Source organism: Thunnus thynnus, chromosome 16 (genome assembly GCF_963924715.1).
Source record: "Thunnus thynnus chromosome 16, fThuThy2.1, whole genome shotgun sequence".
NCBI classification, from domain to species: Eukaryota; Metazoa; Chordata; class Actinopteri; order Scombriformes; family Scombridae; genus Thunnus; species Thunnus thynnus.
Genome location: NC_089532.1, coordinates 17,812,321 through 17,837,545, shown reverse-complemented (window position 1 = coordinate 17,837,545; position 25,225 = coordinate 17,812,321). Strand labels below are relative to the sequence as shown.

The window sequence follows — 25,225 nt, the reverse complement described above, 5'->3', positions numbered from 1 at the left end:
AAAGTGCAATAAATCACTGAGAGGAAATGGTCTTCAAACAAAGTTTTATGACAATTATTAGTCAAAGTGACTTTTGCTAAAGATACAGAAAGCACTTTTCACAATAACAGGAAAAAAGGCAAAATATAATCTTAGAATACAAATACAAAAAAACTTTTGTAACTCTTTTTGCTCTGTTAAAACCAAGTCTGATTTGATTAGCTCTTAGTTTTACGACTCCTGACTGTAAAATATTGCAACAGTAGCATATTGTTGCTAAAATAAATACCACTACAGTTAACCATGACTTAACATTAAAACTCTTTTATAACCATTTTTACTTGTCTTCATTCTGTCCTTTCTACAGCAACTCTGGTTGTATTATCTAGCCAGGGCTGTAATTTCTTACATCACTTCACAGAGGAAGATTCACTCTTTGGAGAGCTTTAAGTACATTCATCTTTCTTGCACATGATGTCCACAAAAAAAATACAGAAATCTAAGCAGCTCAAGCACTGATATGAAGTACAAGTACGTACAAATTCAAAAGGCACAGGCAATCAGATAAACATTCATATTCACACTGTTTTATCATGAAAGCGGAGAAATGCTCAGTTAGTGAAGAATCTAAAAATGTTGTCAGTAATCTTGTAACTAAAGTGCAAGAGTCTGGGATATGAAACTAAATGAAAACATTTAGCTGTCATTTCTATGCGTTGAAGTTTAAATTAATACTTTTCCTTAAGCTTCAAACTGCAGCAGGAATGAACACGGCAGCAACAGATCAAAGGTCAAGACAAATATAATATGGCTACGTCACTTCACTTGCTACAATTTAAGTTTTTACAAATCCCAACGTAGTTTTTACCATCATCTTTTATAAAAAAAAAAAAAGTTATAATGTGCTTGGTTTTTTTATATTATTAACACAGCTTTAGTCTTGTTCAAAAATATTATTACAAATAAATAATAACGACACAAAGTAGCAAAATTATAAAAAAAAACCAAAACAATGTTGATTTAGCCAGCCCTCTGTAGCCTCACTGTGACCTAGCCAGCTTGTCTCAGAACACAAGCAGTCAGTGTAGACACTTCCTGACAAAGCAAACATCTGCTTCATTCAGAGTTTCAATTACCATTAAATTTAAAGACCGTGTAAATAAAAAGAAAACTGACAGGCTATTGCCCCTTTGAGAGGTAATTGAAACACACTCCACATGTATCGACACCAAGTTTTCTATTTGACCTAAAAAGTAACAAGACTAAAAGTCTACAGCCAAGCTAGCGGCTCTGTGAGGCTCTACTTGAGCTAACATCAACATGCTAACATGCACACAATGACAATGCTAGCATGTTGATGTCTAGCAGGTATGTTTACCATGATCATTGTGTTGTTTCGGTGTGTTAGCATGCTAACATTTGCAAATAAGCACTAAACGCAAAGTTTAGCTGAGGCTGAGGGGAATGTAATGAGTTTTGCAGATATTGGCGATAGATGAAAAGTCAGGAGATCAAAGTTATTACAGTTCATCCTCTGCGGACCAAGAATGTGAGTATTACATTTCACATCAATCCGTCCAATAGGTGTTGAGATATTACAATACAGAGCTTAAATGTCAACCTCATGGTGGTGCTGGAGGAAAAGTCAGGTGATCAACAAAGTCAGTAGGATTCATCCTCTGAGGATCATGAATATCTGTACAAAACTTCATAGCAATCTATCTGGCGATTGTCGTGACATTTCAGCCGAGGCCAAAGTGGTTGACTGACCGACCAACATTGCCATCCCTCAAGCCGTGGCTTAAAACGATGCTTCTATCTTTTTTACATTTATCACATTCAAGGCATGTATATGAAATTAACCCTATCTGTCCTCACATGTGCAGTAAGGCATGCGTTTATGCAATTAAGAGTTCAACATATAGAAGCCATAGCCCTATTGTAAGTGATACTTGCTATTTTCAAACAGCAGAGGCAAGAAAATTCATTATAGGCGAGGGTTTGAGACGTACGCATGCTTCTTAACTCCCACTTGGTAACAGTGGATGTGCTTCAGCTTCATGTTTGGAGTTTAGACCAGCAGTTCTTCATGTTTTTGGCTCTGTGACCCCCAAGTATAAGAAGATTTGTACCCCTGTCAGGAGCATAACAGCATATAATTTAGTTATAAGTTATAGTTGGGTTAGTTATAATGCTTGAAGAAGTGGTGTTGACTATTTCACAACAAAAAAGCTTTTATTGATAAGGTCTGAGATATATGTTTCTTTTACATTAAATAAATCATGTGACCCCCCTCAAGATTGAGAACTGCTGGCCATGACCACCAATACAGTATATTACGCAAGGACTCTGTGAGCTTTAATTCCCAACTGCTCCTTGTCTGTGTCCTGCAGTGAGAGCTGGAGTTTAGACCAGAGCTGTGGGTCTCCGCTGCTCAGAGCCTCCAGCAGCAGGGCTGTTTGCTCCTGAAGCTGCTGCAGCTGGCCTTGGGTGCGCTTATTCTCTTTGATCAGCTGCTTTGTGCGCATGGTGATCCCCAGCAAGCCGCATTTGTTGAGAATGTTGTAGGTATTGCTGAAACGTTTGAGTTTGTCACTGTCTGTTGAGAGGGTGTCCTGGTCTTCGTCACCATGGATACTGTTGCTGTCAACCTCTGTCCTAAATTCATGCGTGTAGCTGAGCAATGAGCTGGTTCCTGTCAGCGGGGAGAGAGACTTGTCACCGAGTTGCTCCAGACTTTCAGCTGCCTGTGCTTGGTTGTTTGCTACTTCAAAGTTGGTGACGGGTTTGCTTGGAGTCTGCAGGGCTGGCTGTGGGCTGGGGGAGCTGTAGAGCCTGTGGCCGTGGCCGTGGCCGTGGCCGTGGCCGTGGCGTCTCCTCTGTCGCTGGTCATATCCTGAGGTCGAACTTCCCCTCATTCTGAACCTCTTAGCAGGCGCCTCCCCAGGATGTGGGGCAATTCGAGGATATGACTTCAGGATGGGCATGTAGCTTTTTGATTGTCGCATATTTTCAGAGCCAGTCTTTGGGGAGCTGCTGTTGCCATTTGACACCATGGGTTGAAGAAGAACCACCTGAGATTGAGGCATCACTTCCAGGGGTGAGGAGAAGCCCCACTGTTTCTCTGCTGGAGCCATCTGGGATGGCTAGGAGAACAAAAAAAGCCTTAATTATTTTTCTACGATAAATGTATTTTAGTATGCAGATGGAATAAGCATACAAAACAAAGTTCAATGTAAATATTATCCCTGAAAATTAAGTCAAACTACGAAGTATACAATAAATGCTGGATTAACAATTACAAAGCCCTGGAGTTATTACCAAATGAGAGAAGAGAACCTAGCTAAAAAAGAAACTTTAAAAAATAAAACAGGAATGGCTGGTAGCTCAGCTGCAACAGCTTATCAACTCTCTTATAAATTGCAATAAAAATCTCAACAAAAGCCCCTTTATGTTACTGTGATGAAACTGTTATTCTAAATATCTGTTTTAAGCAAGCTCCCCTTGGTTTAAGTCAAATTTCAGAGGAAAATCTGGGTTAATAGTGATCTTAAGAGCAAATTTGAAACACATGTTTACAGGCTTGAGTTAAAAGCCAAATAAGCAACGCCAAGAATAATATAAACCCTAGGCAGAGTGCTAGGCAGAGGCAGACATACAGCACATTGCTGCGTTTTACCTGCTTTAGGACGAAGTTGTTCATAATTATCATTGGAGACAGTCCACCATATGAGCCTCCCATCACAGCCACCTGCGGACCGGTCGTGTCCTGGCCGACTATGGACCCATTCCTACCTGCATCTTCGGAGTCAGTCAGATCGACTGCACTGAGATACCCCGAGCTGGCATCTAAGCAGGAGAGGACAAGCATATGGGCTTCATCATGTTTAAATGCAACAGATTTACCATTCTATTGTGCCTGAAGCAGAACATTGGTATTATGAAAACAGTGGCAGATGTAGATGAACATCTCTGGAGCACCTAGAAAAGGATACCATCAACCTAATGAGGACAGCTAAACCAAATCCAGGTCATCCTTTATAGTGTAAATAAAGGTCATAAGAAAAACTGACCTAGTACAGGCTAGCCTACATAGAAAATGCAACCTAGATCTCTATATTTGATTAGACTTTGTTTATGTCTTGAGAGTCTTTTTTTGAAATCAAGAAAATTCTAATTATATACAGGTAAATGTAGTTCACAACATGTGCTACTCTGGCACCACTACCACATAAGTCTCTTTACTAACTGTAGAGAAATACAACATGTGTTGGAACAAACACAAAACTCACAGGTTCATCTCTGCAAAGCAATGTAATCGAGTCAAACCTGAGAAGCCTGAATCTCGATCCAGGTCATGCTTGGATGTTCCGAGGTGTGTTGCCCTGGTGAATGGCGGTGTCCTGTGTCTGTCTGGTCTTCTAAAGCCGCTCATGCTTGTCTCTTCTGGAAAAACGGAGAGTTAAGATTTGAAAGTTAACTGACAGGATCAAAACAATCTGGACTGGGCAGGAGCAAAAGTCTGGCAAGCTTCAGAGAGAGTTTGATCAGGTTTTCCTTTGAGGGCATGTCTTGGCAGAGACAAGACTTTAAGTTGATCAGCACACAGTAAGGAGTCCAGTTGAGATTTGTTCAAAGAGAGCTTCTGTCTTCTTCTCCCATGTTTACGCCTTGTTGGAAGGGAGTAGCTCTGTTTACTTAGAGGGCAGTTCACTGACTGGATTACTATTTAATCTGTGATTATATAAATTTAACTTGGTAAATTTATATAATTGGTAATTTGGCACTGATGGGTCAGTAGGTCAGTTCTATCTCCCTGATCAGCCTACTGCAAGTTACCAGCTGCAGAATAAAAGCCAGGCAATAAATATTATCTTAACAAATCTGTTTGTTTATTATGTATTTATTTCAACAGTACTTTTTAAGGTGTACTTGTATTATATTATACAGCATGATATTGGCAGTCGTTTACTACTTTGTCAACATTATGAGGAGAAACTTCTGCACACACCAACAAATAAACAGGATATTGTATTTTTAAAAGGGACAAACAGATCGAAACAACTTGAAAACGCAGATATTACTTAAAAGTTGTGACTATTTATTAAATCAAATAGACCTGTCAGTCCCATGAGAGATGCTTCTCACCATATCGAAAGTAAGGTAATAAAGAAAAGATGTCAAGGAAAACAATAATCATCACAAGCTAGGAGTCTGAACTGTGCTAAAAAAATTAAGACATTCGCTAAATTTAGCGTTATGTTGTTGTTTACACAAACATCTTTATCAACACAGACTATTAATGACAAACTAAATTGCTGCAAACATTTAAATCCCCCTCCCGATGAGCCCACTCTGTTATGATTGGCCAGCTTTCTGGAAGCTGGCCAATTGTATCAGAGTCGTGTTAAGTTACCACCCATGAAAACCCAACATTTTCTGCTTTATATTAAAAGCTTTTAAATGGCTAAATAACAAGAGACTTTTATTTTGAAGAATTAACAGGAAATGAAATGTGTTCCTCACCAAATTAGCTTTAGCGGTGCTAAAAACTGTGTGACACCACAACATATGGAGATATTTGTTCAGTGGATAAGTTAGAAATAATGCAGAGTGGCCATATAAAGAAATCCGTCACAAACCAACATCGGCTCGGGCTGAAAGTAGAAAAAACATTGGTAACCAAGCGGTCACAACAATCTGAAGCCTAAGCTTTTTGCTCACAGGAATAACTTCTACATAAGTTTACCTCATTATTTGACACTTTGGCCATCTTTAATATGAACATCCGATATTGTGACATTGTATATATGACTGAAAATAAGGAAAAGCATAATAGGTCCCCTTTAATGTTAGCTACGTGTGTGTGTCAGAGAGAAATAAATCTTGGCTTATGTAAAATAAATGATATTATCTTGATATATTACAGCAGGTGTGTTTCTTATGTTTCTGATTGTAACTGCCTGCCAATATAAGCCATAATACTGAATCTATTTAGGATTTCTACATAAGACATTGCTTAATGTAGTATATTTGCCACACAGAATAACAAAGACAGTTCTTACAGTTACAGTTCAGGCAAAAATGAAAAGATAAAATAAATGTCTGCAATGTAAATGCACAATTATGACATTACATTCATGAGTGAAAGCATGATTTGCTCTCTTAGAGCTATAATAATCAAATTTCTACATGAATCTTTGTTTTTTGGTTAAATCTAGAGCGGCACAGTTGTCTTACGTTCATTAATTTGAGGAAAAAACAGTAGTGATGTAACTTATTGGTGGAAAAATACAAGATTATAAAGACAACATAAGCCTCTCTTCACTAAAGGTTCCAGTTACAGCAAGTTTAAAACTGGACCCGATTAAAATGGCTGCCATGTGGTTTCATCCCGGAATGACAAGTCACTACGACACGTCGCATTTAGTGTTTTATGTCTATGGCTGCAGGTGACTCATTTTTTGTAGATATAATTTATATAATAAAACATTAGCTTAGCTGCTGCCTGTAGCCACGACAGTCAGTGCTAACTAGCCTAGCTTTACCGTGGCAACCAGCTCATCAACAGGCGATCTATATTTGGCTAATAGTGTTATTTTTTGCAAACCTTACCTCGCGTCGTAGGATTATAAACAAATATCCGTTTATAGGGGCATCAAAGGTTTTTGTTTTCTCGACTCTGATCTAGTTTCTTCCTCTTCTTCTTCTTGTTTTGGTGTAATCATGGCGGATGGCAGCCAGCGTTAGAGCGCATTACCGCCACCTGTGGTGCGGGAGTGTGGACTACAGTTATCGAGACCAGTGGTTCCCAACGTGAGGGTCGGGGACGCCACAAAGGGTCACTGGATTAATCTTAGAGGTCGCAAAATGATAGGACTGGAAAGGACAACAGAAAAAAACATATTTCCTACACTTTTTCTAAACTTTCCTCATTTTTTTGCTTTATTTATTATGAATTAGTGTATTTTATCTCATCTAGCCTTCAAACGTCATTGAAATAAAACAAAATAAGTCCTTTTACTTTTTACTTACTTTTTTATTTACTTTATTTTAAGGCATCAAAAGCCAAAAAGGTTGGGAACCACTGATCTAAACCTATCTGTCAAAAAAAAAAAACTAGATCATTAAATGAGCCCAGTTTCTCTCAAGTAGTGAAATAAACACCCAACATTAAATATATTTTTCAGACTGAGTTATTCCACTCCAAACTTCCTGAGGTTCTCCTTTAGTGTTTCTCATTCAGTAACATGTTGCCAGATGACCCTCTATTTGACAGTGGCCATAACCCGGACTGAAGGATGTTTGCCTATTACATACAGTTTTTCAAGTCTGTCTTAACACAACAGTCAGGTGCCCATATTGAAACAGGTTTTTCCTGCTGTCATTCCTACTGTTTATACTGACTATTAGGAGATCCTCTCCAGACGCCCTTACAATGGAAGTGATGGGGGACAAATTCCAGGCTTCAGCCAGTCAAATAAAGTAGATATCTTGACTCACAGTGTTTTGCTGTTCAGCTGCAGAGGAAAGGTTGTTAAAAAAGTAGGAATTTGCCACTAAAAACTGTAACTTTGAAAGATATTGCATTGATTTGACCAATTTGGACGTCTGAAGCCTCATATTAGCTTCAAATAAACATTTAAATATATTTTGGCACCGTAGGAGGGCTGTGGATTTTATACCCCATCACTTACATTGTAAGCGCATTATGAATAGATCTCTTAATGGACGGTATGAACAGGAGAAATGATTACAGCAAGAAAAACATGTGTCACTGTTCATTTGGGCAGCTGACTATTGTTTTAGGACATACTTTTTTCAAAAACTGTGAACCTATCCTTTAAGTGCAGTCTACTGTACCTTACCCTCACTCCATAGCTGAAATGTTGCAGAAATGTCTCTGAGATATTTTCCTCTTTAGTGCTCCTTTGAACTGACCTCACTGTGTCCACTTCCAACTGTATTGCGTAAAAATGTCGCTAACAAGTCCACCATTTCATGACCCTTCTGTGAGCTGGAATTTATATACATTTCACTGAAATATTCGTATTTTGATGTGTGCATAAAGTGGTCTTTTAAAAGAAACTTGTAAGGCTGCTAACTAAAAGAAAAGCCTGTAGTCTGTATTAGGAGGATCCTTGGATTCGTATGGTGTATGGCTGATAAAGTGCTTGTCACATGTCTTCAACCAAAACTGCAGTATTTCCAAAACCTTTATGTACTTGCATTTTTCCAGATTATGGAAATGAATTAACAATAAAGGGAGCAGCGGGGGTGGTGTGTTACTGTGGGAATTTATCTTTTCTGGCTCCAAGTCATGTCTCCAACTACACTATTGCATCTTTAAGCAAAACATTCTCCCTCGGTTGTTTCCCATTCCCATCATGAGGCGTGCCTTTGTTGTTTGGATGTCGGTCCTCTGAATGTCTTTGAGGACTTGCCCAGTAATTCATCATTAGCTACTTGTGTCTAAGATGCAGCAGCATTTCATCAGCCTTTCACCATTTCATCACCATGAAAAGCAGACAGAGGAGTAGTTCTCAAAGGTTGGGCTTGCAGCACTTCCAGCTTCTTTGATGCAGTTTTTGCTGCTGATCCATAGACAAAAAAGCACTCTTTTACATATTTTTAAGTGCACACCTACTCGCTCCCCATTATGGCCATGTTAAACATCTCATCATACTTTATATATCTTTTACCCATACATCTTTATCTTTGTGTCAACAGCTTTTTTACAATTGAATGTTGATGTTTTGGCTTTTTCTCATGACAGCTTCAATCCCCACAAATATCATATTTTCTCAACCACATTAACTGCCTTATATTCTTTATTCTTTCCAATAATTAAGGCTATATCGTCAGCAAACAATGACCTACAAATATCATACTGGACTTAGGATAAAAGTGTCCCAATTCTGACTTGAATAAATATATCAAATTAAAAAAAATCCAATTCTTCCTCTAATGCCTATCATATCTAGTTTCATCATTAAACCCTCCTTCCATACTATCATATACCATTTCCACATTAAAGAAATTATAAATTCTTTTTTAACCTGAGCTTTCATGTCTGTTTCCAGATGAATGACAAGGTCCATGGTTCCTCCCTACCCTTGATAAAACTGCTTTTCTACTTTGCATGAAAACTGTTTACTTCTCTGATCATTGATTCTCAAATGTGACGTCAGAGCTATCAAGTCCTCAACATGCAAGTTTCCCCCTTCCAGTACTTTATTATATAAACCTAAAAGCATCATAGATGCCAGAACACCTTTTTAACATTACAAAGATTTCATCCTTCCCAGGAAATGTTAGTCCAGAATTTATTATTGCTCTCTTAATTGCATCTTAAGTAAATGATGCATCCATTGTAGTGTTACTATCGCCCCTTCTATCAAGAATTTCAGGATCAGCTGCTCTTGTTATTTCTCTTCCTCTCTATACCCTCCTCAGTCATCTCCCATAGTTGTTGATCTTCCAGCTTTGTGACAAAAAGTCTGCCAGCTTTGCATCTTTGCTGTCCATACAATTGATACTAGTTAATTGATATTCTTTAATAGGCATCACTCCCAAAGTGGTGCTTGAGTAAGTATTGAGTAATAGATCTTGGCCATTTATAAGGAGCAAACTTGGCTATATAGACAAAAATATACATCTTTGTAGTTTACTTTTGCCACTTTACCTTTTGCTTGTTTTACCTGTTTCAGTCAGCATTATATTCCACAAAATGTGTTCATTTATAAAACAGATATAATTACTGTCCAGCCCTCCAAAACAAGGAAAAGAAAGAGAGTCAAAAGTACAATTAAGATATTTGACAATTTGATATATCACAGTTAATTTATTTATAGAAAATTGTCTGTGGACATGTCTTCAGTTGATACTCTTTACTGATAAATATTGTACTTATTTAGGTCTGAACTGACAGTAGAACACTTCACACTTACAGTATGTCCGGTCACACGTTGCTGAGGGAGAGGATTTATACAGAACACACATTCATGGGATTGTTGCTTTCACAAGTTATATACGATAGAATATTTTAATAAGCTGATGATTGACAACATTGTCCCATGTCTTATCTTATTTGTGTATTCAATATAGAAAAAAAAAAACTCTTGTATGAAACAGTAGTGAGCACTGTTTCCATAAACACTAGAGGGAGACATTTCATTATTGCATGTAGAGAACAGCTGCACACTCATATGCTGTCACTACAAGTCAAGGAAATGTTTGAACAAAGAGTGACAAACTTTCTAAAGTCCAAATATATTCAGCTGTATCAATCAATAAATATAGATATTAAACACGAGTAACCACCTTTAAATACCAAAGAAATGGACCACTTACAATACCTGATATAGTAATAACTAGTATAAAAGGGAAGGCATCAGTCTGTTTGGTTCTACATTGCACTGGCTCCCAAGGATGTCCATTGTGTCAAGTGTGTGACAGCAGTCTTCCCACCAATCAAAACACACTTTCTGTTGAACCTTGTCATTACAGACGCTCTGCCCCTCAGCAGGAGGGCATGTCGGCAAAAACAACCCAGCTGTTCGAGTCTCTAGCTGCAGACACAGTGTTGATAGATGAGCGAAGGAGACTCTTGATGCTGTCACTGGGCTGGAAATAAATAGTGAGCCACATTGCAACAGGAGGTCGGGTCGCCATCGCAGTTACCTGCGAGGGATCTGGCACCTGAAGGACAAAAGAAATAACAATGCATCTTTAATTAAGCTGCTAATTGATATGTGAACAGGATCACGTATCACGGATCTGCTATATTGTGCGAATCTGCTATACCTGTCACACTTCGATTTTTGTCTCTTCCTTCCTCTTCGCCTTTTCCTGCAAGAAGGATGAAATTAACACCATGAATCCACTTGCTGGTGAGGAAAATGATTCATTTTTAAAACAATCTCTAAAACTGACATTATAACAATATGTACGTTCTTACCTTTCAACCGGTTTCCTGATTCTGAGGAGCAAATGTTTCAATAAATTAAAAAGAATATCCAGATGCAATATCATCTAATAGCCACTTTACTGAATGTTTCTGCATACTTATGAATATATTATGTCAAAAAGTTTGATGTTTTTCTTTTCTTACCTACATTCACATGTCTGATGCTCCACAAATGTCATCTCAACATATTCTTGACCCGGCTCTGCTGGCCTGATTTTCAACAGCTGAGGGATAAAACAGGTTGTGATTAGCAATATGATATGATACGCACGAATTTAACAAGACCAACTACGTCGAACATTGGTCTCACCTGCATTGTGACGTTTGTGGTGTGGGTGGGATGGCATTCCAGCTTCTCATCACCGCAGCAGCCTGCGCACCTCACCAGCGGCACGCAGGAGGGGCTGTAGATGTGCTCCACCTCTGTGGGGTATTCCTGCACCACTTCCACCAGTCTCTCAATGGTCCGGCAGAAACTCCGACCCCACACTTCTTGGAACATCAACACTGTGGGTGAGAGGATGATACAGGTGAGCAGAAAATGTGTGTTTGTTATGTGTTTAAAAGGTATATACATTTATATGCATTTGTATAAATGTGATCATGAAGCTTGTTTATAACTGCCAGGAGAAAAAAACGATTACTACTACTACAACTTAAGGCGTATTGCACAATTAATGATATTGTCATACATGAACAGTATCAGTTATTACCTCACAGAAACTAAAAACCAGTTGTGACATGCCGATATGTATCCTTTTTTCATTCTGAGGTAAAACTGTTTGTATAATGTACAGTATATGCTTTCCTGTGGGAGTATATGTGTGAAAGTGTCCCAGTTGCACAGTCTGTGGGGGGAGGAACAGGAATGACTACGGCCGAACAAACAGAGAAAGAAAAGAAAACAAACATTGGAAACATGGCCATGAACAGAACCCTGCTGGAGTTAGAGCTGGGCTGCCCCGCAGGCACCTCAGGGACTGCAGTGCAGTCCGAATGGAGCCTGACACCACAACAGCTGTTTATAAAAGCAGACAGGCTGGGAGGAGACGGCTGGGGAAGTATCTACGGTAGGGAGATGGGGCCATGAACTTAAATGTTGGACAGCGCAGAAGGCCGGTTCACTGTCCAGTTACAGCTCCTTGAGCGGACTTTATGTCTACATCTTATCTGGTACTCTCAATATGCTGGTCTTTCAAGTCTTTTCAGCTGCATTAATTTACAGCAATGTGAGGGGGAGGAGGATGATATGCAGCGAGAAAGCAGGTTGTGAAGTCCTGAGCTTTTTCATCAGCTTGCTAATTGTTCCTGGAAAAATCTGTCCTGAGGTTGAGCAATCCTGATCAGATCGAATTCACTTGCACCCACATGCAGGATTCAAGAGTTTAGTCATTTATATTTCTCAACAGTGCGTGAGAAACAGAGAATGAATGAATACATGTTCATTCAAAGGTATTTTTTCAGGGCTAATATCCATTTACTTGTTTTGCATCATACTTGTTTCTCCATGAACATTATTAATGTAGTTTGACAAAAAAAAGAAAGATGGCAAAGAATTTTTAAAAGTAACATCCCAACACTGACAGACAGAAATAAATCTTTTTGACAAATTCTTACCTTCAGTTGTGCTGTTTATGCTCGACAAGGGTAGACTCTGCAAAAGAGAAAAACATGTGGTTACAAAATTATTGGTTATTCCTTCAGTTTTGCTATGATTATATATCATAGCGATCTATTATCCAAACATGAATGTATGAAACAGAAACACAGATAATAGCAAAAAAGGGACATGTTTGCACACATACATGCAGACTTTCCTCTACATAAAGACAGTATTAGCCCGCAGTTAAATACAAATGTGTGACAATAAGGTATCTTTGTCCTCTATTGGTGATATCTGGGACTACAGTCAGATGATTTCCCCCCATCCCTGCTGTGGAAAAGTCTTCTCTGACAAGCAGCAAATCCAGTGTCTCATATACATCATAATCCTCTGTGTGCCCAACTGTTTAGGTTCAAAACCTGTTTCCTGTGGTGTAAGATTCAGCTCTCTATTTATTTTCCCATTGATGGTTTCCCCCTCCGTCTTGATTTTTTTCCCATCATCCCATGATAAACAGAGTGTGTTTCTCATTCGCCTGGGAAAACACAAAACCTCTGGTTGACTCCATCTCAGGAAGAGAAATCTACATTTGATAAAATACCCTCCGGCAGAAGCTCTAGACAGGCGGCAGACAACCTGCTTCCGTTAACTTGCCTCATCACCGGTGTTGCGTTTCACAGGCTGTCTGTGACCCACACCTGATGACATTTATACTGCAACACTGTCTGTGTACACACTGATACAGAGATTAACTGAAAGCGTTAACTGAGACCAAAAGTTGTTATATAATAGCTAACAGACAGATGAGGAATTTCCCTGATGATGGCAATAAAGATGTTGCTTTTTACACCATCTGTCCATTGCTAAAATGCATCCTTTTCCTGTTATGGACCAAAATTAGTTTGAGGGTGAGGATAGCATCTGTCAGCACAGTGCTACACTCAACCATTTTTTTTTTTTTTTACAAACAATGTGATTAAAGAGGAATGTCCTGCTTTGATGATGATGATGCATTCACACCCACACAAACATTTCAGAGGTTCCCGTTAAACTGCTAACAGTTACTTGTATTTGTCAGTGGGATAAGTGACAGGCAGGTCTGTTTATTTGGGACAAATTGGTCTTTGCTGCAGAACATAGCCTACTATGACAGACTTCATATTAGTCAAGAGCTTCCAGTCAACCACTTAGGTTCAGTCCTCCCCACGTTAAAAGAGCTGTTCAGGCTTCTCTCTCTTTTTTTTCAGAGTGACTTTTCCTTTGGTCAAAATGTACAGCTGTTCCTCTGACAGTGGAGTTGTTCTATAGAGTGGCGTTCATTGAACTGTGTCAGCTGTGCAACAGCTCCACAGGACCTAAGCTCCCCTAGCACAGTATTCTTTACAGCACAGCATGGGAAAGTCGCAGTTCAGTTTAAGTTATTGTTAAAAGCCACTTCCACTCTCCAGTGCCAGGCTGATAAAATAAATCCTTTTCCAGTGTTAATTGGCATATGATCTGCTCTCTCTTTCTCCTCTCTGTCTATGGGTGTTCATGCGGTTTAGGAGAGGCCGCTCCACATCACAAGGGCTTTTTGGCTCTGGCCTCAGTCGCTACACAGAATGTGGTTAGCTGGGGAGGATTTTCTGACCTCGGTCATGGGTTAAGCCTTGACATGACGAGGGAGCATCTTTGGCACCTCCTGTGGTTGAGAACGGAGGAGTGAGCTGCCCACGAGAAGCTGCCAAGATTATGAAGGCTGCATGAGGATCCTCACGTAGCCAATTCTTCTTCCTCTTGTGCACTTACTTACAGTATTACCCTGTGATTAATGGTGACTGAGAGGTAAGTCAGCTCTTGGGGGAAAGGGAGAACCTCTTTAGGTTGAGAAATGTGTATAAACTTGTCTAATAAATCCTAGAGGCTTAATCACTTTCCGAGCAGTCCTCTCAAGGTTTCTTTCACTTCATGTCCACAGTGAGGGCCTAACATTGACATGTGTCATTTACATTTATTTGTTTTCATAATTTGGGTGTTAAGACATTTGAGACTAACTGTGATTAAAAGCTATACAAATAAACCTGACTTGACCTGACTATAAATCCTTCTGCTCCTCACTAATAATGCGCTTTGTCCCCTGCATCGCAATTTTCAATTGTATGTACCACATCTGGCTTTTGCAAAAGAAAAACAGTCTTTTCACTATCACACAGGAGCAAAATGTATCTCCTTTGTGCTATTAGTTTAGGAGTTTTGCTGGCTTGATTTCCTGTACAGTCTTAACACAAAATATCTTGCTGGTGACAGACGATTAAACATCAAGGGCTTGTGTTCTGCACACAGATTAAGTCAATGGTCCTGGATTGAATTTTGAGCGGAGTCTGAAAGTGTCGCAATATACAAAAAAACAGCCCCACATGTAGCTGTAGAGTGAAGTAAAAATATGATAAATAACAGCTTAAGATTTTACTTTATTACAGTTCACTTGGTAACATTAAATGTCTAAAGACAAATGTGCATGATATGCATTTTCATTAAAAAAATCTAGAGTGGATGCTAGAGTACAGAAAGGATGGATGAGAGATGATTAAAAGGTGGTAAATAAACAGCTTAATCATTTAATTTGACATGTCATAAAAATGACTAAAAAAACAAACAAAAAAGTATTCAATTTATAATATGAAAAGACTAAAGGAAAGAAAACATTACATTTGAGAAGCTTTACTGTAACCAATGATTTAAACAAGTAATGACATAAGACTGTTATTAGTTTCCAGCACTAGTGTTGGACCAGAGGACTGTTGTCTAGAATCCATTCTCACTGGATAATTCACATAGTGGATATATAATCTGGGTGGTGCTCCCCCACCCCTCTTGAGTCACTGTCCCATGGTTGTATAAGATGTATTTCTTTACATCTGGTTCTCAGTGACCTTGCACTAAGCAGCACAGTGTATCTCTTCACTGCCTTCGACCAGATTGGTTTGCAGAGCAAGCAGCAGTCAGTTGGAGCAAGAGAGGATGGATTAAAACTTCTAGTTCTAGCAGTAATGAAACCGTGGCATTTCGGGGTCGACACACTTGATTGCAAAGTTGCTTCTATGTTTCTGAAATCTCAAGTGAAAGTTTGTAAGCTGCCAGCTGAGAGTTTGTTCCGTCCTCTGGGTCACATCAGAGGACCTGTTGTGTCCCTGGGCTCCTGCTGTCAGGCCATGGAGGCTCCGGGCCTCATTACTCCCCACTCCCACACAGCTGAACTGCGTCATCTTTAACCTCCTTGCTTAACTCCATCTGTCAGAGGAAGGGCAGCATGCTTAGGGAGCAAAAAATAAAACATGATGGGGACCCAGCATAACAGTCGTGAAAGATTTTTCAACTTTGATAACTGAGGGTCAAGCTGGGGAGTGGAGTGAAAGCCATTTTAACTGCAGGTACTAAAGGCAACTGTCAAAAATATCTGGATAGCAGCCAGACAGCATATCCCCCAATGTGTTTCCTGTAGAGAAATAGAGGAGATGAGGTAAAGTACTGTAAAAAAATGCAAAGAGGATTCTTTTCCATTTTGTCCTACATAGATAAGATCTTCTGGGTAACTTTAAAATGATGCAAAACTGGATTCAGTCATCCAGGGTTTTCTTCTGCTATGCATTGCAAAACAGAGACAGCCATGTTTTGCTTCCCAGTAATCTGAAACGGAAGTTATTAAAAGAAGCCCATTAATCATGATAAAACACTTTCATTCTACTTTGAATCTGGGGGATGAAATGCAAAAATGGTACTTCACATCCAGAAGACATGTACTAGTACAAAATGTAATGATTATTTGCATGAAAAAATAGTGTTTTCAATAATATTCTGTATTATTAATATATCCATAGTCATGCTGGAGTATTGCAAAACCGGCTCATTTAGGTAAGAGATGCTCTCCAGTTGACGACTGGCTTGTTAGGACACACCTCTTGAGGTTGACCATGTCAAAAGGTTTAGACTATTCTGTCCAAAACAGAGTGAAAGCACCAAACGATACAAGTTTCAAAATCAACAGCATTAGTCCAGCAGTTATTTCACAGTTGGCACATTGTGGCTGAAAAGCAGCTTTCCACCCATCATTTCACAAGAATTTCACCATATGCGATGTAGTGTGAACAGGAGATGGAAGGTGCAGCTAGTTATAGATTTCTCTTTCAAATCCTCATTATCATAAGCATCAAATTATCTGTATTACTAATTAGCAAACAAACATTATCAGAAGTAATAAGAAACTTATGCTTCTACAGATGTAGTATAAGTGAGTACTGATTCACTGTAGTCCTCTATCAAGGCTTGTCAATCATCTTTGACCATGCTCACCAACAAACACCAGCTTGCACACTGATCATTTAAGTCAAGACGAGTCAACTGACTGAGGATTGCAAAACAAGGTGAAGAGTGTCAACAGAATCACTAATAACAAGAATCTAAGTGAAATTCGGAAAAATTTCATAGTCTAAATGGATAATCAGCTATGTGGTTGGTTTATTCTGACCAAAGCGTGCTAGTTGAGTTTTGGGAGAACCTCTCTCTAATTCGTCAGGCAACTTGTCTCTTGTGTCTAGATCGGGCATCACGCCATTATTTACATTGCTTTCCAAATAGGTCTACTACTTTCAAACATAACCTCATTCGGTGAGGGAGACAGTGTGGATAAACAGTCCACGGATGAGATGCAGGCTTGTATTTTGGTTATCTTTGTCAGCTGAATTTGGTGATTAGGGGGATGCGTGCAGTGGAGAAACTCTGTGAAAAATGTTTATAGAGCAAAGCTGGTAATCATCCCACTCATAACTCAAGCCAGTAAAGCACCTGTAGCTTCAACTCCCTGAAAACATAAAAGCCAGGGTGGGATTGTGTCCTGGTTTTGGCTCTGAACATGAGACCACACAGGACCTGGAGCACTAAAGCAGAACAAGTGAACACAAACACAGCGACAGCTAGATGAGTGAGAAACAGAGCTATACCTCCCTGCCTCACTGATCTTCCTCATCCATCCTTATTCCAGATTCCACATCATCAACACCATGACTGCGACATTAATTCTCCGGCCTCTCACAGGGCCTGCAGTTCACTGTATCTATTCTCCACCACGACAAAAGAAAGCCAGGTTCTGTTTTGTATACACGAGGTGGGTGAACTTACAATGACAGCGGTGCCATTACATGTCTGACAGTATCCAGCTGGATCTCCAGGGTGGTCAGGTCATGGCTTGTGATCACAGGGCGCTGCCAAAACACCAACAAACTTCAGAGCATACGGTAAATGTGCCCAACAGCATCTCAAGTGATCTGGATCAATGGAGCCTTTGAAATCCAGTTATGACACAGTGATAGTTGGAGTGTCATGCAGATTCAAAGCCACAAAATAGCCAAATAAGCAGCTGAGTTGTGTGATTTTTAAATAAATACAGTAAGAATACAGACATGAGAGCGGTATTGATCTTCTTATTTACCTCTCAGAAAGAAAGCTTGATATGAATAAGTGTTTTTTTTCGACGTAGAGATAATTATATAATTTAATATGACTTATTTGTGTTGTGTAGTGAAATGGTTACATCACAAACAATCATCATTTTCTTTGAGTGCTTGTACTTGAGTACTTAATTTTTGAAAAAAAAAACCCCTCAGTAAAACAGGGTCAAGTGACAGGGGAGAGGTAAAGGTCCATATAAATGTTGATTTAGATAAACACCATTTCCTCAGTATAAGTCCATTAATGCATGCACAAATGTCCCCCCAAACACACAAACACACACACAACCACTGTATAAAGCGTGCATAGCATCTGCAAACATACACACACACGACACAGGTCTTAAGATAAGGCTGACCGGTGGTAATTGTGGTCTCTATTACAGTAAACGCTGCTCTCCCTGTGTAAACCACAGTAAATTACATCCAGATGGGAGATTAAAGCCTGCTGAGTAGACGGCTGCCCCAAGCGCCACCGCTCCTCCTCCTCCGCAGGAGGAAGGAGAAATTCATATTTCCTGATTGCGATTGCGACCCTCCCCTGGGCCGGGACATTACAACTAAAGAGGAATACCACAACAAGGCAAATAAGAGCTCTATCAGTCAGCAGGTCACTCGCATACAGACATCTGAACAGGAAAGATGTGCAAGATGAGAGCAAGAGACACAGAAGGAAAGGCAGAACTTGACTTTTCAGTGTTTGATTTTGCGGAGATGAAACCTACACCTGATGTCTACTGTTAATGTTTTAGTTATCTAAGAAACCTGCTGCTCAGGAAATGTCACTGTATCTACTGCGAATGTGATGTGATGTCACTACAGACTTGGCTAAGTATGGACAAGCATAACAAATGCACACCATGTACACAAACACAGACACACGTGTGTGATACAGATGGTCAGACTCAAGTATTGTTTTGCTGCTGGTGATGATGTAAAGGAAACACCTGTGTAATATCACTTCCTCACACAAATACTCAAGGAGAAGCCGAACGCTTGCTGCCTTATTTTATTTGCTCAGGAGCATGCCTTACTAGTGAAGCGATGAGTCTAACTGTCTGGCAAAAACAAATGTGTTGGGTAAGGCGTACTTTTTTCCCATATCTGGTTTCTAGGTTTTATCCAAGGGAAATTCTGTATTTTAAAACAGACACTAACAAAGTAGTTTATAATCTCATACCAAAGAGGAGTATAATTCTTATCCCTTTAACAAAACAGAAACATTTTTGAGTGCTCTTGAGCTTCATTCAGAGATGTGCAGATGTGCACGTCTCCAGCACTGGAGCATTACTTCATGGAAACGCTGACTAATGTCAGAAAGGTTTGGTTGTGTTGATGCAAGATTTCACCTGCATTTTTATACACACAATCACTAAGACAATAAAGGAGAAGTATTGCGCACAGCATTCCAGTGGTTTCCTTAGAAGTCGTCATATGGGCAGGAGGCAACAGGTAGGCAGTTGTTTGGCAAAGCTCTTTCAGTCTGCAGAGTGCAGTATAGCCAGGACCTAAGCAGTACACTCTACACACACAGATATATATATAGTATGTGATTTATATGCACAGGAAGTACCTATACCACACTGAACAGGAAAGCAGATGAGTGTTGAGAAATGTGAGCAAAATAACAGGTGGATGGCAGTTATATCATATTCTCCATTAGAGCTACCCATTAGTCAGTCTTGGTGACAGGGGTGACCGAGAGGTCACCATTGTTTCAGGGGGAAACCCAGGTGCTTCCACCAGTGTTTCAGGAAAATGACAACACGTCTGTACCTATAAACAGACTGTGCACATATGACTGTGACTCACTGTTAGGATTTGGGATTACATGAATTCTATTAGTTACAATTTTGATACTGCTTACAGATAAATGCCAACATTTAGTAATGATTTTCATGCAAAAGGTAACTAACTGATGCCTGAGAATGTGGTACTTCGTGTTTTCATCACTGTACATGCAGTACATTGTATACTCAGCTGTAGCCATCTCCTCAAATCTCACCATGTTACTAGAACATTTTTACCTAACTGTTACAGGAATGACGGCTTGCTTAGTGCCATGTATGCGGTTGTCAGTTGTAAAAAATTTGAGATATTAAAGCTTATAAAGGGGACATATCATGCTTTTTGTGATTTTATGTTATTTTATGTTATTTTTATATTGTTATGATGTCGGATGTCTATGTTAAACATGGTCAAAGGTCCAAAATTTGAAGTTAATGTATGTAAAATGCAGCCTGAAATCAAAAGCCCAGAGCTTCATCCTGCTGTGAACACTTTGTTTGTAAAGTTACCTCTACATCCTCCTTGTGATGACATCAGATTGTTCACGCACGTCCACCAACAGCTGTGTGTTTCATAGCCTTTGTTGTTAACGTTGTTCCATGGGTTGTTCACATTGTTCACTCGCATATTTCAGATTGGATTTGGGCTCAAACATGCTCGGATGTATTTGAGAAGTTTCCATTTCAAGTAAAGAAAGAGAAAATAAGGTGAAATCCTTCTACTTATTGTTTTACATAGCTTCCGAGCTGCTAGAAGTCTGCCAAGAGGAAGCTTCCTGAAGCTTACCAATCAGAACAGAGTGGGCTCATCGGGAGGGGGCCTTAAAGAGACAGTAGCTAAAGCGGCCTGTTTCAGACAGAGGCTGAACTGAGGGGCTTCATAGTGGGCCATTATAAGGTAAATAAAGAGGTTTTTTTTAAACGTAAATCAAGCAAAGATATTCCAGAAGAGCCCCAGAGTATAGATATAAACCTGTAAATGTGCATGATATGTCTCCTTTAACAAATTAAACTAAATGAGAACAACAGCGATAACTGCTAACTGGTACACTAGTTCCCAACCTGAGTATTGGCATCCCCCAAGTGGTTGCAAGATAAATCTGAGAGGTAGTGAGATGATTAACAGGACAGGAAAGCAAAAACAAATAAAAAAAACAATAACAACAAAAAAAGATCATCCATGCAACACAAGATATTTTCATACTGATGTTGAATCGTTTCTTTTCTTCTTGTGAATATAACTTGATCATTTTACTTCTTCTGTCCTAGCGTTGACTCCTTGGTTTACCTGGTTAGAAGCCACTGACATTATGCGATGAGTGACAATGGGACACAAGTATACTTTGCTCTATTCAAGGGCTCACAAGCTCACAGTACACAATTATACAGTAATACTGCAAATACTATAATTAACATGTTCCTTATCCATCAAACATATTAAATGACAAAGAGTTACCTTTGATAGAAAGTGATGGCTACATGTCTCTACAACACACACCAAGTTATGCTTTAAATCTCTGGTAGTAAAGCAGAACTATTGAAGTTAACCGCACCCTCTCTTGGCCACTCCACGTTTCATAGCGGCCATGATTGACTGCATGAGTCACAAGGCTGCTGATGGCAGCCCCAGCTGTGACAATGATGAGTAATCATCATTATCAATTAATTTCAATTCATGAGTAAAACAGACATTTATAAATAGTTTTCTCAACCACATGGCCAATGTTTGCTTTTTCCATTCTGGTACACCAGGACAGACACCTCCAGAGCAGCCTCACTTTGGCACCATGACTAGAAAAAAGTTGCCAGTGAGAGTGTGTTTGTGAGATAGTTTAGTCATTTCTCAGTCAGGTTTGTGGCTAAACCTTGTTTACAGCAAAGTAGGAGAGCAGAACGAACCTGTCTGTTTTTAGCTGATCTTTCAACATAAACTAATAAAACGGTAGCTGAATGGTCAGAAAAGGACTCAGAAATAACAGGCTCAGATCCTCATAGATATTGTTTATATTTGCTGTCAGTCTTCATAGTGGGGTGCCGTTTAAACTGCTACATATGGAGGGCCCTGGATTTTGTCACTCCTGTTTTGACTAAGCAGGCCATGAGCTGATTATGAGGATTAGTGGAGATGTGGTGATCCCATGTCTCTCCCACTCACTCTCGACTCAGCAACAGCTGCAAAGTCTCTGGCTAGAGAATCTAGTGGGACATGGACCTTGTGAGCCGGACTGAGTCTGTGCATAACACTGCTATATGTGGACTGCAGCCTGACAAAAGAGAAACTGCAGCAGAGTTCAACAGGCAGCAAGTGTGGGAACTGCACTGAATGGCTGCAGGTTTTGCATTAAACATCTGAGTCATCAGAGATAGCTGCCAGCCCTCAGCCACCTTGGGAGGAAATCAGAGACTGAATGGGCACAAGAGCCGAAGCGTTGGTTGGCACGAGTCCCGCTGTCCAGTGGCACATCCAAATTTCTACAGTGCAACACAGGCCTTTGAATGATTCCTCACTTCAGTTTCAGCAATGTCCTGTTCTGGCACATTAAGACTAAAAGACAGGCAATGCCAGGCAACAGAGAACAGACCAGCTTTGTACTAATCCACTGTCACCTGACAGTGATATGACCAGCCTGAAATTAGATTTCCATAGATCTTTACACATGCCCAGGGCTTATCATCATCCTCATTGTGTATCAGTTACACACGTAGATACGAGATAATACAAGAAAAAGAAGGCAAAGCTGCAGGTATAGATGAAAAAAAAAGAGAATTTAAGAGTGTAACCTTTCTTGCCAGTTTTTCCTGACACACTGCCAACACTTTCAGTCTGACAGGCTGAGCAGCTTGCTAACTCACCAGGATCTGTTACATCTACCGCCCTGCTGCAAAGTTCAAAAACTATTGGAGACATATTGTTGTAAGCATGCAAACATTTACAATAAAAGATTCATTATTTAATGAAATTCTCAGAACCACAGAAACCAGAGTCATTCCTTACTGGAAATCTACACTGAAAAAAAGTATCATAGTACAGGAGTGGGAATAATCCCCGCCTGTGAAACTGGTCTATAAAGTACAATTCGGCTGTAATTATAAGCTTACAAGCTTCGCCAAAAATAACAGTGAGGCACTTTGTATCATGTGCTCTACAGAGAGAGTGATGCAGTTTGTCACGTTTCATCTGATGAATGAACTCAGCAGGATGGCGCTCATTCAAAACGTTATGAAGGCGTCAAAGCACAACGGATCATTATAACTTTATCAAGTGACTCATGCTGACTCAACCATTTGGCGCGCGTATTTAAATAACTGGACTAATACCATGAAATTATGATATTATTATTCAATTCTCTGCCAAAATTTGCATTATTACTTCATTATTTGGCAGACCAAACTAATGTAACCATCTTAATAAAATCTTTATGTAACGTCTATTTTATGAATTTAATTTTGCACTGAAACAACAGCAACCCCCCTCACCTCTTCTCCCCGAGCATAAAGTTTCACTGAATAACTAACTTACCTGTGCAGGTGAGAGCAGCAGATAAAGCGCCACCGCAGCCTCGATGACAAAGCCGAGTTTCATTTCGCGAATGTCTGCGAGTGGAGCAGGGATGGTGGGTCCCGATAGCACACGATAAAACAATCCAACAAAAGTCCCAAACCAGTCAGAAAAGAAAAAGATGCTGACTGGGAATTTTCCAAGTCATCTGGTCCCGGTTTAGTAATGAGTCCAGTCACGTAGCTCCGTTGCCGCGTGTAACTTGATGAAGTAGATTGTGCTTACTAATGAAGACTGTAAGGTCCCAGAGTCGAGCTAGAGGTGCCGGAGGTGGAGTTCTTTTTAAAAAAATTCACAATTAAAAGAAACGGAGTAAAAAGAACAAAGCCTAAAACGACTCTAATGTTTGTAGCATGACATAGTGGGAGCCGGTTTCGATTTGATTTTTATATATATAACATATTAAGAGCTGAAAGTAAAAACGCATTTTCGTCCAAAATCTTCAAATGATGATTCGCTCCAAAAAAAAAAAAAAAAAAAAAAGCATGAAGTTGCACCGACTATATCAGCTTTCAGTCCTGCTCTGAGCACCGGTAGACAGAGAGACACACTTGCATCTAATTGCTCCACACCACCTTTTCACAAGCTGGACATTTAAATCTCCTCCCCTTCTCTGTCCTCCTCTCTGCTCTGCTTCATCTTCTTTACAAAACTCACTGATGAGAAAAGGCTTTTTTTTTTCTTTTCTTTTTACAGCTCCTTTAAGCTGCAACATGTAATGGAAATTTATGTGATGCTGTAAACTGGTTATCACAGAGTTTGTGACACTCCCGCTGATGCTTTACTTCTGATTTCTAGACTATACAACACAGGTGATTTACACTGCACAGTATACACACACTTGCCTACAAACGTCTTCTGAGTACTCAGGAGAGTCTGTGAGAGCTATTCAAGCAAGGCAAACATTTAGAGATCTTTTTCAGGGGGTGACATGGTATCCTCATTGCTGGCCCGGGCTCCAGGGTGCATGGAGATTTTCCTCTGAGAGGGAAAGAGAGTGGCTCTAGTATTTAGTCAAGTTTGCAGAGACAGAAAGGGAGATTCCAGTACTGTTGACACATAGAGTTAATCTTCTGTGTGGGACTTTCTGTGTTTGCAGAAACCCTGGAACGAAAGGATTCCTTGTGGGCTTCCAGACATTCCTTCAACAGCGCTGAAAAGCTCCACTGCCTTCTGCTATTGTACAGACCACACTCAGGAGTGTGGTGTTTCTAAACATCTTAGACACTTGAAGCAGAGTAAGCCATCCACCCCCATTACCAGCTAACCACCCTGGACAGAGAACCAGTAAGAACAAACAATCAGGGATGACGAAAGACGCTTCTTGTAATTATGCGGTGCAATATCACAGTGGTTGTCTTTGCTTAAATTGTATCTCTGCAGGGCAGTAATGGATGGATGCTCTTTCGAAATTCAGGGAGAGGACAGAATGAAGGGAAAGGAAACTGCGAATCTTCAGGGAACCGGACTCCTCAATTATTTTGTTTCAACCTTGCCCTGCTTGTGCTGACATTGTCTGGATGGTAAACATTTTCTTTCACAACTATATCTATCTTCTTTTTCTGACTGGTCTAATTATCCATCTTATTGCTGCAATACTGAACCAACGATTGTCCAGAAGTTGTTTTCTCTCTGAGAAGTACAAGTGGTAATGATACATCCACCTCCAATGAAACCTAAGAAAAAACAATCAAAATTTATGTGTGCAAGGTAACTTTTTCCTAATGTTTTGTCATAAGGATATTTTGGATCGAGGAGGCGAGAAAGGCTGTAAAAGATCTTTTCCTCCCCCCTGCTACACCAGTCACACAGACTTTGTTTGCTCAGAGGACAGAGCCAGACTCC

At 39.8% G+C, this 25,225-nt stretch overlaps 2 protein-coding genes across 3 annotated transcripts; both read right to left on the bottom strand.

Annotated features, from left to right (window-relative positions):
- Positions 1–27: 27 nt before the first annotated feature.
- On the bottom strand, positions 28–6,750 carry cipca (CLOCK-interacting pacemaker a). Its single transcript, XM_067614032.1, has 4 exons — positions 6,595–6,750; positions 4,309–4,425; positions 3,659–3,828; positions 28–3,125 (listed from the first exon to the last, which is right to left on the bottom strand). Exons 2-4 carry the CDS (start codon positions 4,412–4,414, stop codon positions 2,316–2,318), a joined length of 1,086 nt encoding a protein of 361 aa, XP_067470133.1. The 5' UTR covers positions 4,415–4,425; positions 6,595–6,750; the 3' UTR covers positions 28–2,315.
- Positions 6,751–9,777: 3,027 nt separating this feature from the next.
- Positions 9,778–24,041, bottom strand: pgfb (placental growth factor b). Of its 2 annotated transcripts, none has more exons than XR_010931862.1 (7): positions 23,342–24,041; positions 12,566–12,602; positions 11,259–11,455; positions 11,097–11,172; positions 10,940–10,960; positions 10,786–10,830; positions 9,778–10,680 (listed from the first exon to the last, which is right to left on the bottom strand). XR_010931862.1 is itself a non-coding variant. In XM_067614432.1 (7 exons), the coding sequence occupies exons 1-7, from the start codon at positions 23,402–23,404 to the stop codon at positions 10,659–10,661; spliced, it is 465 nt and encodes a 154-aa protein (XP_067470533.1). In that variant the 5' UTR covers positions 23,405–24,035; the 3' UTR covers positions 9,789–10,658. The 2 variants fall into 2 exon arrangements, 1 of the variants encoding a protein (XP_067470533.1); XM_067614432.1 differs by having other exon boundaries at positions 9,789–10,680; positions 11,093–11,172; positions 23,342–24,035.
- Positions 24,042–25,225: the final 1,184 nt, after the last annotated feature.

What these genes read in the sequence shown, in the direction of transcription:
- cipca (XM_067614032.1), bottom strand. Translation starts at nt 4,414, where the DNA reads ATGAGCGGCTTTAGAAGACCAGACAGACACAGGACACCGCCATTCACC. An exon ending in TCGAGATTCAGGCTTCTCAG is followed by an intron (nt 3,829 to 4,308) that starts GTTTGACTCGAT and finishes TCTCCTGCTTAG; the next exon opens with ATGCCAGCTCGGGGTATCTC. An exon ending in ACAACTTCGTCCTAAAGCAG is followed by an intron (nt 3,126 to 3,658) that starts GTAAAACGCAGC and finishes TTGTTCTCCTAG; the next exon opens with CCATCCCAGATGGCTCCAGC.
- pgfb (XM_067614432.1), bottom strand. Translation starts at nt 23,404, where the DNA reads ATGAAACTCGGCTTTGTCATCGAGGCTGCGGTGGCGCTTTATCTGCTG. An exon ending in CATAAACAGCACAACTGAAG is followed by an intron (nt 11,456 to 12,565) that starts GTAAGAATTTGT and finishes TCTCACCCACAG; the next exon opens with TGTTGATGTTCCAAGAAGTG. An exon ending in CCACAAACGTCACAATGCAG is followed by an intron (nt 11,173 to 11,258) that starts GTGAGACCAATG and finishes TTTATCCCTCAG; the next exon opens with CTGTTGAAAATCAGGCCAGC.